Source organism: Cariama cristata, unplaced genomic scaffold (assembly GCF_000690535.1).
Source record: "Cariama cristata isolate BGI_N322 unplaced genomic scaffold, ASM69053v1 scaffold38745, whole genome shotgun sequence".
NCBI classification, from domain to species: Eukaryota; Metazoa; Chordata; class Aves; order Cariamiformes; family Cariamidae; genus Cariama; species Cariama cristata.
The window spans coordinates 8,408-24,231 of NW_009617859.1; the positions used below are offsets into that span (position 1 = coordinate 8,408).

The 15,824-nt window shown below is 36.9% G+C and overlaps 1 protein-coding gene across 1 annotated transcript in view; it reads left to right on the plus strand.

Annotated features, from left to right (window-relative positions):
- The window catches only part of KDM5A (lysine (K)-specific demethylase 5A), a 47,830-nt gene that overhangs the window by 6,629 nt on the left and 25,377 nt on the right, over positions 1–15,824 (plus strand). Inside the window, exons 5-12 of the mRNA XM_009700642.1 lie at positions 2,893–2,998; positions 3,553–3,641; positions 6,628–6,786; positions 9,178–9,297; positions 10,419–10,577; positions 12,162–12,343; positions 14,142–14,304; positions 15,136–15,255. Of these exons, the coding sequence (XP_009698944.1) occupies positions 2,893–2,998; positions 3,553–3,641; positions 6,628–6,786; positions 9,178–9,297; positions 10,419–10,577; positions 12,162–12,343; positions 14,142–14,304; positions 15,136–15,255 (1,098 nt within the window). The remainder of the gene's footprint in view (positions 1–2,892; positions 2,999–3,552; positions 3,642–6,627; positions 6,787–9,177; positions 9,298–10,418; positions 10,578–12,161; positions 12,344–14,141; positions 14,305–15,135; positions 15,256–15,824) is intronic.

A 15,824-nucleotide genomic window follows, 5' to 3' on the forward strand; every position in this document is an offset into this window, starting at 1 on the left:
CTTTTCTCTGAAGAAAGCTTTCACAAACAAAAATATGTGAAGGGCAACTGAATTACTAAAGGCTTCTAAAGAAAAGGACAACAAAAAATAGAATGAATTCGTATTAGGAAAAGATAATATTCTTAAGTAAAGGTTAGATTTAGGAGAATACTACTTTCTTGGAAAACAGTAGTATATCTTCATAGATGATCTGTTAGGATGTATTTTAACTGGCAAGGCATTTGTTTAATGAGGTTATATCATGATGATTTCTGGTAGGGGAAAGGCAACACTGGGAAAAAAGATAATGGAGTGCTGCCTTTTCAAAGGACAACGACTTAATGTCCAGAGAATTTTCTGGAAAATTAAAACCAATACTAAGCAGTGTATCTGCTTTCAGGTTTCTTGTACAAATTTGGTTGATGGCAGAGTAACAATTAATAAGCTTCTATTTTTTTAATTTTTGTGAATTTTTGGGAATAATTGTGTGAAACAAAAGAACTCTGGGAGATGCTGACAAATGCCTAAAACAGGTAAATATTTTGATTCTTGGTTGAACTATTCTCGTCTTGCACATTGGGGCTGAAGGGGTGGGGATGCAAATGTTTCGAAGTTGATGAGGGTAGGACAGCAGAAAAAAGATAGCCTGTGAATCCAGTGTAACTGGATTGTGTTACTAGGATTCACCCATATAGAAGAAAAGCCGTTGGGTTTTACTTTCAGTTGAGAAGGTAAAAGAAACAAAAAGATGTCTGCATCCTTCAGGAAATAGAGGAGTTGAGAATAGAACCGCAGTTTAATCAAGTTCATGTGCTTATATGAAAAAAATATAATGCAAAAGTGTGATGGGGTTTTATGGTGTTAGCAATGAGAAAATGGCAAGAAATGCAAGATTTCTGTTTCTGTGAGTTCACGGTTTTGAGTTTGGTGTTTTTATGCAGTCTTAAAGGACACGGCAGAAAGACTACTCGTTGAGGCTTCTGAATGCTTTTGGTGTTCACACCTTAAACTATCAATATCCTGGCAGTGTTATAGGAATCTAATTTTTAAAAACCATTTTTATTTCAATATGCAACCTGTTCTTTTTGAAAACTGTATAACTTTTTCTATCTGAGCATGAATGGATTGCATCCACTTAGGTTTAATGGAATCCAAGTAAGTGGGGAGTTACAAAAATAATATTTAGGCAATACATTTTTAAACAAAGCTATAAAACTGAAGAAAGATTACTGCACGTTAATGATTTACTTCTAGTAAATATGATAGTAATGTTATTTTTCAGGTATCGTTGGGAAAAATCATCTTAGGTCACAGTAGCAGGAGAGAGAAATTGTGGAGATCATTCATAAATGTTCCTGAAATGATGGACAGTTGTACTGTGCTGAGAAATGTAATGTGGGTTGATTCTGTCAGGTTCTATTAGTTGAGAGAATGGATGAGCTGTTAATGAATTTCAAATGGGAACCGAGGGACTATGTAGTCTCCAAGTGGTAGGCTTTCCTGTGCAGCAAAAAAGTCAGTGTTTCCTTATGATTTGTTAGCCAAAAAGTGAGGAATTTATGAGAAAAATTTGCCATTTAGCGTGCAATTTCAGAGTGGGCTTACAAAGTTGGTAACATGTATGTCAAGTGAAAATAATTTAATAGCAACATAGAATTCATAAATGGTCAAAATTAGTATGTCAGGAATAATAAGTTTGGAAAGATACCGGTTAGCATACTGCATATGCAGCTCAGTGGGAACAGGGACTGTAAATATCACTAATAATTCCTTAGAGTAATAATGCCTAGGAAATGATATCTCTTGTAATGTGTTCTGGAAGCAAGAACAACAATTGATTTGGACTGAATAAATGGAAATTACCTTCTTTCTTTTAGCTTTATTGCAAGTGCATTAGAACTTGTTGGGTTTTTTTTGTTTATTGATTAAAAACTGAATGCATATCACCCCAAGGGAGCTTATTTCATGCATGATATATCAGGCCATAACTCTGTGGAAAATAACAGGTGAAGTATCATCAGTAAGTTACTTGAAGATGACCTTGTTGGAATTAGATTTGCTGGGATCTTTTAAGATGAGTGACTTTCAGGAGGAAGATTGTAAATTATAAGAATTCGGTGACCTTCTATATCAGCTTAGAAAAGAGTTTCCAAAGTCTAAGAAGGCAACATAAAGAAAAAATAGCAAGGTGATTGCATTGCAGATAAAAACACAATATGGAGGTTCTTTTTGCTGTTAGGTTAGTGGCAATGATGTGGGAACATGAGGTAGGTGGGTATTGGGAAACAGGAGGAAGTTCAGTTGAACAGAATGCTTCAGGAAACAGCGCTGGCAGGGGCATGGAGTTGTCTCCTGATGGGTCTTTTCATCTCTGATTTTGAGGTTGCAAGAGCACCATCAGTAGCTGTGATTTCAAGAGTTGTACTCATAACTTTTCATCACAAACCCAGGAGCAGCCAAGCCTAAGGAAGTTGTTTGGAATTCATTAGTGTCATGTGTATGTGTCTGCTCAAGGAAGCAGATAAAGAGATCCTGTTAAAACAGGTGTATGTGTTAACATCCAAGCTCTTGAGTGAATCATAGTGATTTTGGAAAACACTGCTGTGGCATTCTTACTTATTTTTTGCTAAATGTCAAACCTGGTTCTCTTACTTGTTAAGTAGGTGACTTTCTGTAGTTATATGTAATTCTAAATGGGAAATAATTTGGAAAGTTGGGGCAAAAATGTTGTCATCTATTCCATTTGCATTTGTTCCTTGGCTTTAGGAACAGAAAATGATGTCTTTTCATGCCTCTGTGTCCATTCTTTTGATGAGCTGATTTTGTGGGAGAGTGGAATATAAACAAATTATGAAGAGATCTGAAGGGAAATATTCATGATTTGTGCTGATGTGGTCTTGTTTTTATTTTCAGGCAGAGGCAGGAGAGATGAGTAGAAATACTGAACTGAAGAAGCTGCAGATCTTTGGAGCTGGACCCAAGATGATGGGACTGGCATTGGGAGCAAAGGATAAAGAGGGTAATTAAATCTTGGGCTCATCACTTTGTAAAGTAATAAGGCTGTTAAATCTTTCTGCATGTCTCTAGAGACAACATTAAGAAGTAAGCAAATCATTATAACTGGGAAAAAAAAAAGCTGAGTACTCTAGAATTTCATTCATGAGGGAGATTTACAGGGTGCTTCATGTAAGTTGGCATAGTTTCAACTCTATGTATTATGTAGTAACAATAACAATTAAGCAGCTGTTGCATGAACTGAATAACTGGAAGAGAAAACAGGATTTGACAAATACTGAAACTGATCCTGCCAGCTAAGTGCACAAATTATGAGTGTAATTCACTCTGTTTTGAGAGGCAATTGGGATCACCTGTGAGAATAAGCAAAGTATGTTTTCCTAATCCCTGTTTATTTTAGATTGGCTAGGTATAGCAAGGCATTTTTGCTTTCTTTGGACTGTTAGGTAGTTTCTGATGTAAAAGGCAGGGTACCAGGCTGGATATCTCTGTTGTTTTTGCAAGTTAAGTCTATCTTGATGTGATATTAATAACTTTTAACTTTTATTTTATTTCAAGATGAGGTGACACGAAGACGCAAGGGAACCAGATCAGAAGCATTTGGAATGCAGATGAGACAACGCAAAGGAACTCTTTCTGTCAACTTTGTAAGTTTGATTCCTTTGCTGTGATTTCTGATAATAAGAAATTCATTAATTTGCTAAGTGTTTTTTTTTTCCTAAAACACCCCCTCAACTCCTTAAAGAGATGAATGGATGAACAGTGCAGCAGATGATACTGTTATGGGAAGAATGAACAGTGTTTTGAAAAATAATCTATACCCTAGGTTTCTGTTTTAATCTTTTGGACAGGAAGAATGTTGCGACATGAAGGTACTTGCTGGTCATGGGTTTGAGGGCTTGCTTTGCCACATAGCTCTTGTATACCTTCAATAACTTACTTTGTATTTGAACTCCCCTTTGTAGAACAATTATAATACTACTTCTCTTTCTTAGAAGATATTTTGAGGTGCTCCGATACTTCAGGAGTTTGTTTTTTAGCAATTCCAGCTTTCATGTCTTTTCTGTTTTGACTTTAAACTAGTCATTGTACAATCCCATGCAAGAGAAACCCCTAAGGGGAAAAATGAAATGTTTAGCACTCTTATGTTTGACCACAGAAAAGCAGTATATAGTTGTTCTTAGTGTCTTTCATACTACATGACTTTTTGCTTTTAAAGTGTCATAATTTAGCATGTGTGCACAACCATGAATGAAGATGCATGCTTTTAATGTCTTAAGAATTAGGGTCCTCATTAATAATTCAACTGTTCTTTTTTTCTTAGCCTGAAAACTTATAAGAACTTATTTTAAATTTCAACATAGAAGGCCAAAGCAACCAAAAGTCTCTAGTAATCATTTTTGTATGTGGAAATGCCTCCTGGGGAAAAAAAAAAGTGTGAGAAGTTGGATATTTAAAAAAAAAAAAAAAAAAAAATGATTATGCCATTGTAACTAAGTTAGAATTTGTATGACTTGAACTTTTTTTAAATTGTATTACTACTTCAGGGTATATGATGTTCCTAGGCTGTGTAAGTGTTGTGAACGTTTTGTTTAAGTATGCTTTGATTTAAAAATATTTTGTCTAGTCTCTGTTTCTTTATAGAAAACTACATTTGTTTACTGTTTTGGCTTACTCCTATTTATAAGAAAAAATGAAAATATTGTAGCAACAGAACTTCTGTTTCCGAACTGTATTGCTGTAACTGTAATCTTGTGAAATTCTGTGACTTAGTACCATTTGGTTCCACACTTTTTTTTTATACTTGGATGAGAGATCTTCAAGGAAAGCAGTCTTTGAAGTGCACAGGTTCATTAGCCTTATATAACTTCTGTGTGAAAAATACTGTGCTGCAATTTTGTTTATACTTCTGCTTGCTTCATTTGTCTTTCTGTGAAGTGCTAACTCTGAAATAAAATACACCTTTTTCTTTTTATCCCCTCTCCCCCTGATAAATATAGTTCTATATTGTCATAGTTTTACTGTGTTTTGTTACATGGCTAGGAGGCTTGTTTGTGGTTATTGTGTAATCACAGAACTGCTTGTTGTGAATATATATTTCAATGCAGTCTTTGTATTTGACAAGTCATCACTTGGGCTGACATAAAAAAGATTGCATATGTTAATACAAATTTGGAGAGGAGAGGGTATTATCATTGATAGGTAACTACTGACTATCATAGAACAGTCTTCTCTTATGATTTTAATGCATTTTTAGTTTTGGGAAGAGAACCTGGGAATGTCTGCTAATGTACCCTCTCTCTGTTTCATATACTTGCAACAAAAGCAACTAGTTTGGTGTTTTAGACAGATGTGATATTCCATGAGGGTGGGTGTGTGGATTTTTTTAAAAAGAGGAAAATGCATTATTTTTTAAAATTGTTTCTTAAGAAACCTGAGCAATCTTTTTAAGAAATACATTATTGCATAGCTAGGAAGTTACTTAACTAGGCTGCTGTAAGTAAGATGGGGTTGACTTCCAAGTATTTAACACAACTGTGTGAGCGTAATCAGCTGAAAAGCACATGTTTTTGTGACATCTTGGTGAAAATAATAGATCTCCAAAAAACAACCCCACCACTTCTAGTGTTATTTTGAACTGCATGAAGGAACTATGCATAGCCTGAATGGCCCAGTAACTGATGGGGTAGTAGCAGGATTTGGAGCAAGTGTTATTCATGAAGTGCATGTTGTTATTAAAAATTTATACATGAGATAATTTTTTAGCTGTGATAAAGTAGTACACAGTTTCTTAATTTAGATTGTGTTACGAGTCTTCAGCACTGTATTAAATGTTTGTATTAAATTAAAATTCCTTTGGACAATACAAGAAGCAACAGCAAAAAAAATTTGAAACCTGTTGATATGTTTTGCGGTTCCTGAGAATATCTCCCAGTCAATGTTGTTCTTGTTGAGAGATTAACTTGGACAGACACCTGCAAAAACTGTTTGCTATTGTATTGGGATTAATACATCTCTCTTACTATTTGGAGTCTTTACTCTTTATTTTGGAGAAACTGAGAAAGAAGTTGGTACCTTTACATGCAATTTCCTTCCCTTCCCCTTGGATTTTTAGATTGAAATCTGTAGGTTTGTGGGTTTTGTTACCTCTTTTCCATTGCAGAGATAATCACTGTACTGTTGCAAGTGATAGCATGTATGTTTCTGAAATAGTTTTTGGAGCTATTCCTCAGCCATGTGTCTTTGTAGGGATTTAGTTTGAACTGTTTTCCATGAGAGAGGCCCAAAGGGAGGGAAAGCATGAAGTTCTAAAAACTGTAACCTACTCTTTTGCCTTAGAATAATGTAAATGAGGTGCTACTTTGTGTTACATAGAAAACATTTGTCCAACTGAACTAGGTAGTTATTTTGCAGTACCCAAAGTCCCCCTGTTCCCTATGTATTACTGCTTTGGGAAATTGCAGCATATTTGTTCATTATCAATGCTTCTCAAAAACCAGAGGAGACTGCATTGACATTCATATATTGGACTTTAGGGTTACATCCTTTGTTCCTTAGTTTAAGGAAGGCAGGTTCTGGATGAGGAAACTTTTTGTAACTACTTTTTTTTTTTTTCATTTTTTTTTCTTGCAGGTTGATCTCTATGTTTGCTTATTCTGTGGCAGAGGAAATAATGAGGACAAACTGCTACTGTGTGATGGATGTGATGACAGCTATCACACTTTTTGCTTGATTCCTCCTTTACCTGATGTACCCAAAGGTGACTGGAGGTGTCCAAAGTGTGTTGCTGAGGTACAGTTCAAGAACTAATCAAGCTTTGTATGTATACTTGCATTCCTGGAAAGATCAGAAGAAGAGCAGTTCAGCTCAATGCTATTCCATCTGGGTAGATGCCATAGTTTTGTTTGGAATATTGTCAAGATGAGCTGTGAATCTCCAGCTGTTCTTGGTTGATGACCCATAAGGAGAGAGAAATGTTCCTCTAGGGCTTGGGCATAACCTTTATTATGCAGCCATGTGACAGCTAAAACTTTGACCTTTGTATGCCAAGACATGAAACTCAATTTGGTAAGCTGGTAGTGGGAAATTAGGGTGAGAATTGGGGTTGTGATAGGTGTTTCAGCATGATGATGAGACATTTTGTAAACTATGAAGTCATCTGACTATGCAATTTGGGCATAACAGGAAGCTTTGATTATTGGGAAGTCATTATGGCATTGTTCAGAATAGCTTGTAGCAGAAAGTGAAAGAACTAATTAAAAATTTGTAGCTGTTTTAGATTTGGATTAGACTAAAAAAGGAACTGTTGAGACTCCAAAAGTAGAAGCTAGTTGAATTTCTTTGTTGAAAAAAGAGCTACGAAGTTCCAAGAGATGTCTGATGAACAGTCTAAAAGCAGCGAACATCATTTGATTGGCTTGGAGTTTGTCGTAAGAAAACAAATTTTGCAAGCTCAGGAAATTGGTAGATGTAGGTTTCAGAGAAAAAAAGCTTAACTGTTTCTAAATCTGTAATTTTGTGACTGGCTTTAACTTTTTTGAACTGTGTTTTTTGGAAAAGGGGCAGTTGCACACACATGTGTATGTGCATTTTCTGCCGCATCCCCACCAACCTTTCCAGCTGTGGGCTTCTGCTGTTTTCTTTACGGTGGTGTATGAATAGTTGTGCAGCCACATAATGACATGGATCAGCTCTCTGCTTTCTAACCCTTCACCAAGACAGATTAGGTTGTCAGATGAACTCAGGGAAATGCTGTTGTGAGAGGTGGAAACTCATAGTTACAAGGAACGGAAAAGATGCGACTAATCCTTTGGGCTGCCATTCAGAGTGAATTAAGCTGCTTGCTTATTGTTCCCTTAAGAGAGAGCAATAAAGGAATATTAGCAAAGTACAGCAATCCAACGTGGAGTAAATTTAGAGAATATAGTAGTAAATATAGTGACTGCATGGTTTAAGAATCTGGAAAGTCACAATAAAAACAGGGATACATTATTCCCAAGGGAAAAATATGCATGTAGGGACAAAATCAGGAAAGTTGAGGCACCAAATAAGTTGTTGCTAGCAAATGATACAGAAAATACTTGAAAAATTCTGGAAATACATTGAAAATAAGAGGAAGAAGGAAAAAACATAGATATATAATGTAATGAAGAGTAAACAAATAGCAGAAAGATGTTTGAAATGCTCAGTAGTGCTTTTTGCCTCAATTTTTACTTTAAATGTTAATTGTGCACAGATGCTTGATGTAATGTGAACAGCAGGGTGCTGGAACAGAAGCTAGAAAGAATAGGGTAGGGGCTCTTTATATGTATTCAGGTCAACATTGTTTGACAATGTTTATAGATGTTGTAGATTCTCTGTTGCAGTCTCCGTTTAAGAACTACTTGGATAAATGTTGGACGTAGTCTAAGGATAGTTCCCCTCTTGAAGAAAAAGAAATTGCTGATCTCTTGCATTCCTTTCTAGTCCTGTTTCTTTATGACTAAACAGCTGACTATCAGATAGTTCTATGTCATGTTTGTGTTCAAATATGTCTTGTATATATAAACATTGTGTGAGATACAAAGGGACTGAAAAGGAGACTGTGGAAATGAGTGGGGAGAATAGCTGAAATGTGAACTAGTGTTTTTTGCACTCTTGGGATGAGTCGGGATGGAACAATGGAAGACACAAAGGTTTTCTGTCAGATGGATCAAGTCTGTTGTTAGCTATGTTTCATTGTTCTAATTTCCTTCTTCCTTTTTCTTCCTGTGTACTTTCACAGTGCCAAATCCATTGATGATTTGCTGACTTGATAAAACTGAAGCACTTTGCAGGGTTTGTTCCTGTGCAGTTACTGTGCAGATGCTTGAATCCAGTGTGTCCAAGAAATGTCTGATGGCTGTCTGAGCATCTTGTGCACTGTCTTACTCTGTGGCTGACAGCAGTAGATGATGAAACTTAGTTTTGGACAGGAAAGCAGAAGTGTGTAGCATTGGGGTTTACTGTGTTAGATTAGCTTCTGTACAATTAATTCTATTCTGTTTCCATTGTGGTAGGACTTCCTCAGCTGAGAAAAGCACTCAAAACTGATAGGTTATTGTATTTGATAAGGACTCAGATGGACACTAGACTTTTTTGCTAAAAATTTAACTGTGTCATAATCTGCTGCAGGGAACAATATTTTTATGTTCCTTCTCCTAGGAATGCAACAAACCCCGTGAGGCCTTTGGATTTGAACAAGCTGTCAGGGAATATACTCTCCAGAGTTTTGGTGAAATGGCTGATAATTTCAAGTCTGATTATTTCAACATGCCGGTCCACGTGAGTTTCAACTTTTATTGTGATTCCTTGTAGGGGAAAAAGAGAAGAGGTTACAGCTGATCCTGGATTTTTGCTGAGGCATCTTAGCTTTGTTTAAAGAGACACCATAAGCTTCAAACATGTAAACAAATGATTTGGCTTTCTGGCATCTGGTCTTATTCCAACTTCATTTCACCCTTTCCTGTGATGGATAGGTAGCTTTGTTGCTTGTTCGGGTATACCTTATTGTCTGTACTCTAGTTAAGTTCTTGCCCTTTTTGATTAGTTGAACCAAGTATCTTGTTCTTGTTTGGCAAAGGGGTCTTTCTCCTGCCTTTCCTATGGCTTTTGTCTTGGTTTAGTTTGTTCAGAGGATAAATCATTGTTTTCCTTCCTATTACAGTCCTTTCTTGTAGGCAAGTCAACAGACTGAGTCTGTCTGATAATCAGGGGGTTTTTTGTTCTGCATCTCAGCAGCATTTTTAAAACTGGCATTTCTGCTTTGGCACACTTCCATGATTCCACTGTCCTGTAGGCTGCACGCAGCACCAAGCTCCTGCTCCTCTCAGGGTTCTTGGGTAATTTATGGGCATTCTTGCTAAAGCTTTTACTTTTCAAGGACTCCAATTTATGATACAACATTGGGACACAGAGCAAAGCAAGGAACAAAGCTTATTTTACAAATAAACTTCATAAATAAATGCATATAAGTAGGACTTGTAATGAGCTATATGAAGACTACACTGTTGAACACAATTCTTTATCTGAATTTCCTTACTGTTACTCCAAAGTTCTGGTTGTTATCCTCTGAGCTAGTTTGGACTTCACATGTTGTTCATTCTGTTTACTGCTTGGCTTCTGCTGACTGCTGCTTCCTCCCCTTCTTTTTAGCTGTACTTCTGGTAACCCCACTTCTTTTTTTGTTCATTCCATCCCTTATGATGTGACATCCTATTTCTGTTACATTGTAGCCACTGCTAAGGGATACAGACCAAACTGTATGACTCTGAAGAGATGGAGGGGAGAGAGGAAGTGGCCCTGGTGTTTAAAAATTCTTAGAGGATTAGTACTGATACTGCTTGAAAGATAACTTTTATGTTGGGTCTTATCTGCACCTACCCTAACACCTTTTCCACTTTCAGATGGTTCCCACTGAGCTTGTAGAAAAAGAATTCTGGCGATTGGTGAGCAGCATAGAAGAAGACGTCATTGTGGAGTATGGGGCTGATATCTCATCCAAGGACTTTGGAAGTGGCTTCCCAGTGAAGGATGGCCGCCGAAAGCTGATGCCAGAGGAGGAGGTGAGGAACAGGATATGCAAACTGACCTCTTTCTTTGCTCTGCATAAGGTTTCACATTAAGAATTTAGGTCAGAAATCAGCGTGGATTATTTTCATGAAAAAACTGCTTGAGGCTTTTGCATGCAGTTAAAGTTCCTTTTGAGCAAGGCATTAATTTGATATTTTAGGTTCTTTTACAGATCTAGTTGCTGAGCTGCTTTTCATGATTTAAGTCATACCTGTTTTGTGTCACTTAGTCTTAAGAGGCAAAGGTGTGCAAGTTGTTACAGTATGTCTGAGTATGAGGAAACTGATAAGATTTTTTTCTTTCTTGTTCTGCGCATTTTCGTTACAGTTAGCTACAGAAACAGGATCCTAACCTCCTTAGGAGGTTCGTAATAGGCAAAACAAACTAACTAGATTTAGCTTGTTTCTCTGTCTGTACTGTAAGAATGAAAATACATAGATCCTCCTTTTACAGAAAAATTTATAAAGAATATCTGGTAAATATATTACCTATTTTCCCTCAGACCTTACTGTAGCATATCAATTTTCTGGTTGCTTATGTTTAAATTCAGATGAAATGAGACTAAAGGTGTGGTTTCGTGATTACACAGCCCCAGATCAATTTATACTGCTCAGTGGAAGAGGTAATCCTGCTCACTATTGTCTTCCACCCGTACCTGCACCTTCCTATCTGAACCTTTATTGGCTATGCCATGGTTGTGTAGCTGCTTAGTGAGTCAGAACTGTTGATCTATTTGTATGAAAGTAGTAATTTAGAAAAGTATTTTCTGGCCAGATCACTGAAGTCATCTGACTCACTGCATTGTCTTTATAGTGTCAGAGCAAAGGAAAGAGCAGGAACGTGTTGCTGAGCTGAGGATGTGACCAGTCCTTTCAGCAACTATGGGATATACCTAAAATCACTGTGAATCTGTGCTAACAGCTTTTTTTAAGGTGGAAAGTAGGCTAATGTTAAAGCACAGTAGTGAGCTTTTAAGGCAGTCTGTTTGAATTCTCATTTTTTTGTACAAATTGTATGTATTTGACAGTAAAGGTGGGATTGCTCAACTGGTGATGCTGTCTTCTCAGAAATTAGTGTGTAGGAATTTCTTCTCTTGAGAAAACTTTCTAAAGTAATATATTAAAGAAGATAAACTGCAATGCAGTAAAGCAGGTCTTAAGCTGATACGGTTAACGTAAGTCACTACATTGTTTACAGTCTTAAGTTATCCTATTTTATTGAAGACTTCTATTTTTTGTTCTTCTACTAGCATTGCTGGTATTTTCTTCCACCAGGAAAGCATGAAACCTATAAATTTGAGGGGAAAAAAATCAAAGCCTAAGTATATAAGCCTTGATTCAAAGAAGATGGGGTATGTATGTTAAAATACTAGGACTGGCCTTAAATCTTAGTCTGATTAATTGCTAAGGGATTTAAGGAATTATTTCCTGGGTTTGATGCTTCATTGTTGCAGAATATTACCCACTGTCTACTATAGAAATGAAAAGGCTGATCTCTTCCTTTGTACTTTTCTTTTCTGGAGTTGATGTCCTTAGGTTCTTCTGATTTGTTCAGAATTTTCTCCTTTTTTTTGGCAGGATTATGCACTTTCTGGTTGGAACTTGAATAACATGCCAATTCTAGAACAATCAGTCCTTGCTCACATCAATGCAGATATCTCTGGCATGAAGGTACCTTGGCTGTATGTAGGGATGTGCTTCTCGTCATTTTGCTGGCATATTGAAGATCACTGGAGCTATTCCATCAACTACCTGCATTGGTATGGGCTCTCCTTTGTGCATCTATCTTACACTGCACTGTTTGCCATTAGTAAATTTGTAGTTCTACTTGAAAACGCCTATGCATGCTGATTGCATTTTTAACCAAAAAAGCTAAATGTCATGAGTGGTCCATATTCTTAGCTGAGGCTGATTAAAATTGAATACAGATACTGTTTTAAGCATGTTAGTGTTTTTCATTAACTGACTAAGTATTCTTGTGTTGCCAAAAATCCAGTGTCACTGTAAAATCATGCTTCACAGGCTCACATCTTTTCTAAGAAAGCTTTCAGTTTTCAACTGAGTTACAGTTCACTGTTTCGCTGCTTTATGATGGGAAGTTGATATGCTCCTGTGCTGGAAATGGAGGCTGCTGCCTAGTGGCTTCCACAGGCGTCAGAGCTGACAGTTCAGCAGCAGATCTGTGTATACACAGAAATACTTATAGCCAAGAGAAGAGAAATTTGAAGTAATTCTACTTTTAGAACAATCCTAGAAGTGTTCTGGCATTCAGCTTTTGTGTTTGAAAAGAAGAATCATGATGTTTTAACTATTTGCGTTGCAGTCTTCCCAGTATCAGGCTCAGTCACAGTGGATGGAGCAGAGAGGAAGGAGGGAAAAGCTGTGGGAAACACCCCTTTAGAATAGAAGGTTTGTTGTACATCAGGTAGGGATGAGTTGATAGCCTTTAGACTGAGGTTGCACATTTCTGGAGAAGCGTGTTTGCTGGTAAGATCTGATCCACAGGCTCAGGAGGGGAATTAATTTTGTTTCGAGTTCAGTTACTGACCACAGCTGGCTATTAACTGGATCAGTATGTGAGGGTTTTGTGTCAGCTAGTGAATACCAGCAGCCCAGATGCAGAATAGTGGCAATTTACTGGGGTGTACTAGCTGTGTCCTACCGGCAGGTGTCACTGGAGCCTATAGGAACCACAGAAAATGCTGCACTGGGCCTCGTCTAACTTTTAGGATGGTTGGTGACAAGGTTATTAATACAGTTAAATAGTGTTATCTAAACGGTTTCAGATATTTCAGCAGACTACTACTTGTACTTCTTAATAAAATAAAATTAAAAAATAAACCTTAGCAGTATAGATACTAGATCATTACATTTTTTTTGATTAAGACGGGATTGGAAGGACTGGAATAATATGTTCTCAAGTAATTTTCTGCTTAGTTTTGGTTTTGTTAATCTTATTCTTCCCTCATACTTAACTAATTAGTGTTATTAGGCATTTTTTATCTTAAGAGTCCAGGGACCACCGGTCTTCAGTAATTGGTTATGTATATTAGAAGGATTGCTTGTATTTCATTGCACTGTCTAGTGTTTTGTTCTTTCCACTTCTGTTTAGCGGGTATATTGTTCCATTGGTTTCAGGAATACCAACTACTCCAAACCTGATTAAGTGAGTGGAGGAGTACCATCGTCTCTTTTCTCTTAAACATTAGCTGTGATGGCCAAGGTTTTGTTTGTTAAACTTACTTTCTTCTTCCTAAAGGAAAATAATTGCCCATTTTATCCCTTTAGATCATGGTAAGTGACAACTATGTTAGGCTTCTCATGGCAGATCGGCTGTCAGGTATGTTGAGAATTGTGTTGAAGTGTAATTGATTTTTCAGGTTAGAATGATAACATTCTGAAGAAGATAGTTGTTGATTAAAGACTTTTTTGTGTCTATGTGTAGAATACTTGGCTCATGTGGACAGTGGTGCTAGATTTGAGGTGTACTTTGCAGTTGGGTGGCACCATTGCTTTCCTTTAAGTAATGTGTTTATTACTGTGGTTGTGTTTTGTTAGGGGAGAGCCAAAGACATGGTATGGCGTGCCCTCTCATGCAGCGGAGCAGCTAGAAGATGTGATGAAGGAATTGGCTCCTGAGCTATTTGAATCCCAACCTGATCTCCTGCATCAACTGGTCACTATTATGAACCCCAATGTGCTGATGGAACATGGTGTACCGGTGAGTAGCGCATGAGCATTGTTTACATAAGTACTCCTGTGTGCTCCTTTTTTTTCATTCCGTGCTAGATTTGTGAAACAATGGTTTGACATAACTCTGAAGAATTTTTATGGTGGACACTTACATACTCAATTCATTAGTTATGGGGTGTTTTTTAAAGCTATTTTCTAGAATCTTCCCTAGACTCACCATGAAATTTAAATTATCTTATATCAGAAGTGAGTGTGCCAAGCTTCTTACATAAAATATAAAAGAAATGTGTATTGTGTGTTACATTTAATTTTTAATTAAGAAACCCCTCACCCTGCCGTAGCAGCAAGCTTAGCTGTGAAATTCTTTTATATCTTTTGACAGTAAAATACTTGTCTTATGTTGAGTAGAAATCTCAGCATTATAAAATGCTTTTTAGACCAAACATAATTGACTGCAGATCTTTAAGCAGCAGTCACTATCATTTCCTTTTATCTTAAGATAAATTGTTTCCCTGGCAAATATCCCAACAAAGCATACCATAAACTGTTTCCAGAAGCTTTTGCACTTTGTGGTGCGATGGATGAAACGATGATAGAGAAACATCCCTTTTGGGATTCAGAAAGAGAATTTTCAACTGTTGGCTTATATATTCAGCTTTTTTGAGTAAGCCTATAAATTGAGGATTCACTTTGAGAAGATAGAACCAATCCTTACCACTGTTGGGGTAGCTACGTTGCCTATGGTGGTGTATAGGTAAAGAAAGTGGTGTTCAAATTTCTTGTAATTCTATGTCTTAAACTCTGTTTCAAGTTTTCATAGGTGTTTCTCTTTTTTTAACTTTATCCTCACTTGTATTAGGTATACAGGACCAATCAGTGTGCTGGCGAGTTTGTTGTGACCTTTCCTCGTGCCTATCACTCTGGATTTAACCAGGGATATAACTTTGCTGAAGCTGTGAACTTCTGCACTGCTGACTGGGTCTGTTCTTTTGTACATGTTTGCTATGTCTTTGCTAGGTGACCTTTGCAAGGAGTGTGTTAATAACTTAGTTATCTGAAGAATAGCCTTTTAAGTTACATTTATGTTTATAGTTCCTGGTACAACAGTTAAAGACTGATGTGAGTTTCCACTACACAAAATAATTTTGATGGGTGCATAATTTTAAGCAGCTTCAAATTGCAACTTTTGCATGTGGTCTTCCTTTTTAAGTATTGATCTAACCAAAAAAGTGACATCTCGTAGTACCTTTAGCTAGTATTTCTGTGATGCCTCTTTCTGAATTTGATACAGATTAATGTGCTGTCTTTGACAGCTGTTATCATTTGAATGTTGAAGGTGGACATATAACAACAGTCTTTTGTTCTCCTTTTGTGCCAGCTCGTTGCACCTTTTAATCATATTAGTGCTTGTTCTAATAGCCAAGGCACAAAATAGGTGATAACAATTTTGATTAACTGTAGGCATTCTGTGTTAAATGTCTATGTCCAAGCATAGTAATATCCAGAGGGCAATGCATTCACCTTAACATAGACCAGATGACTTATTTT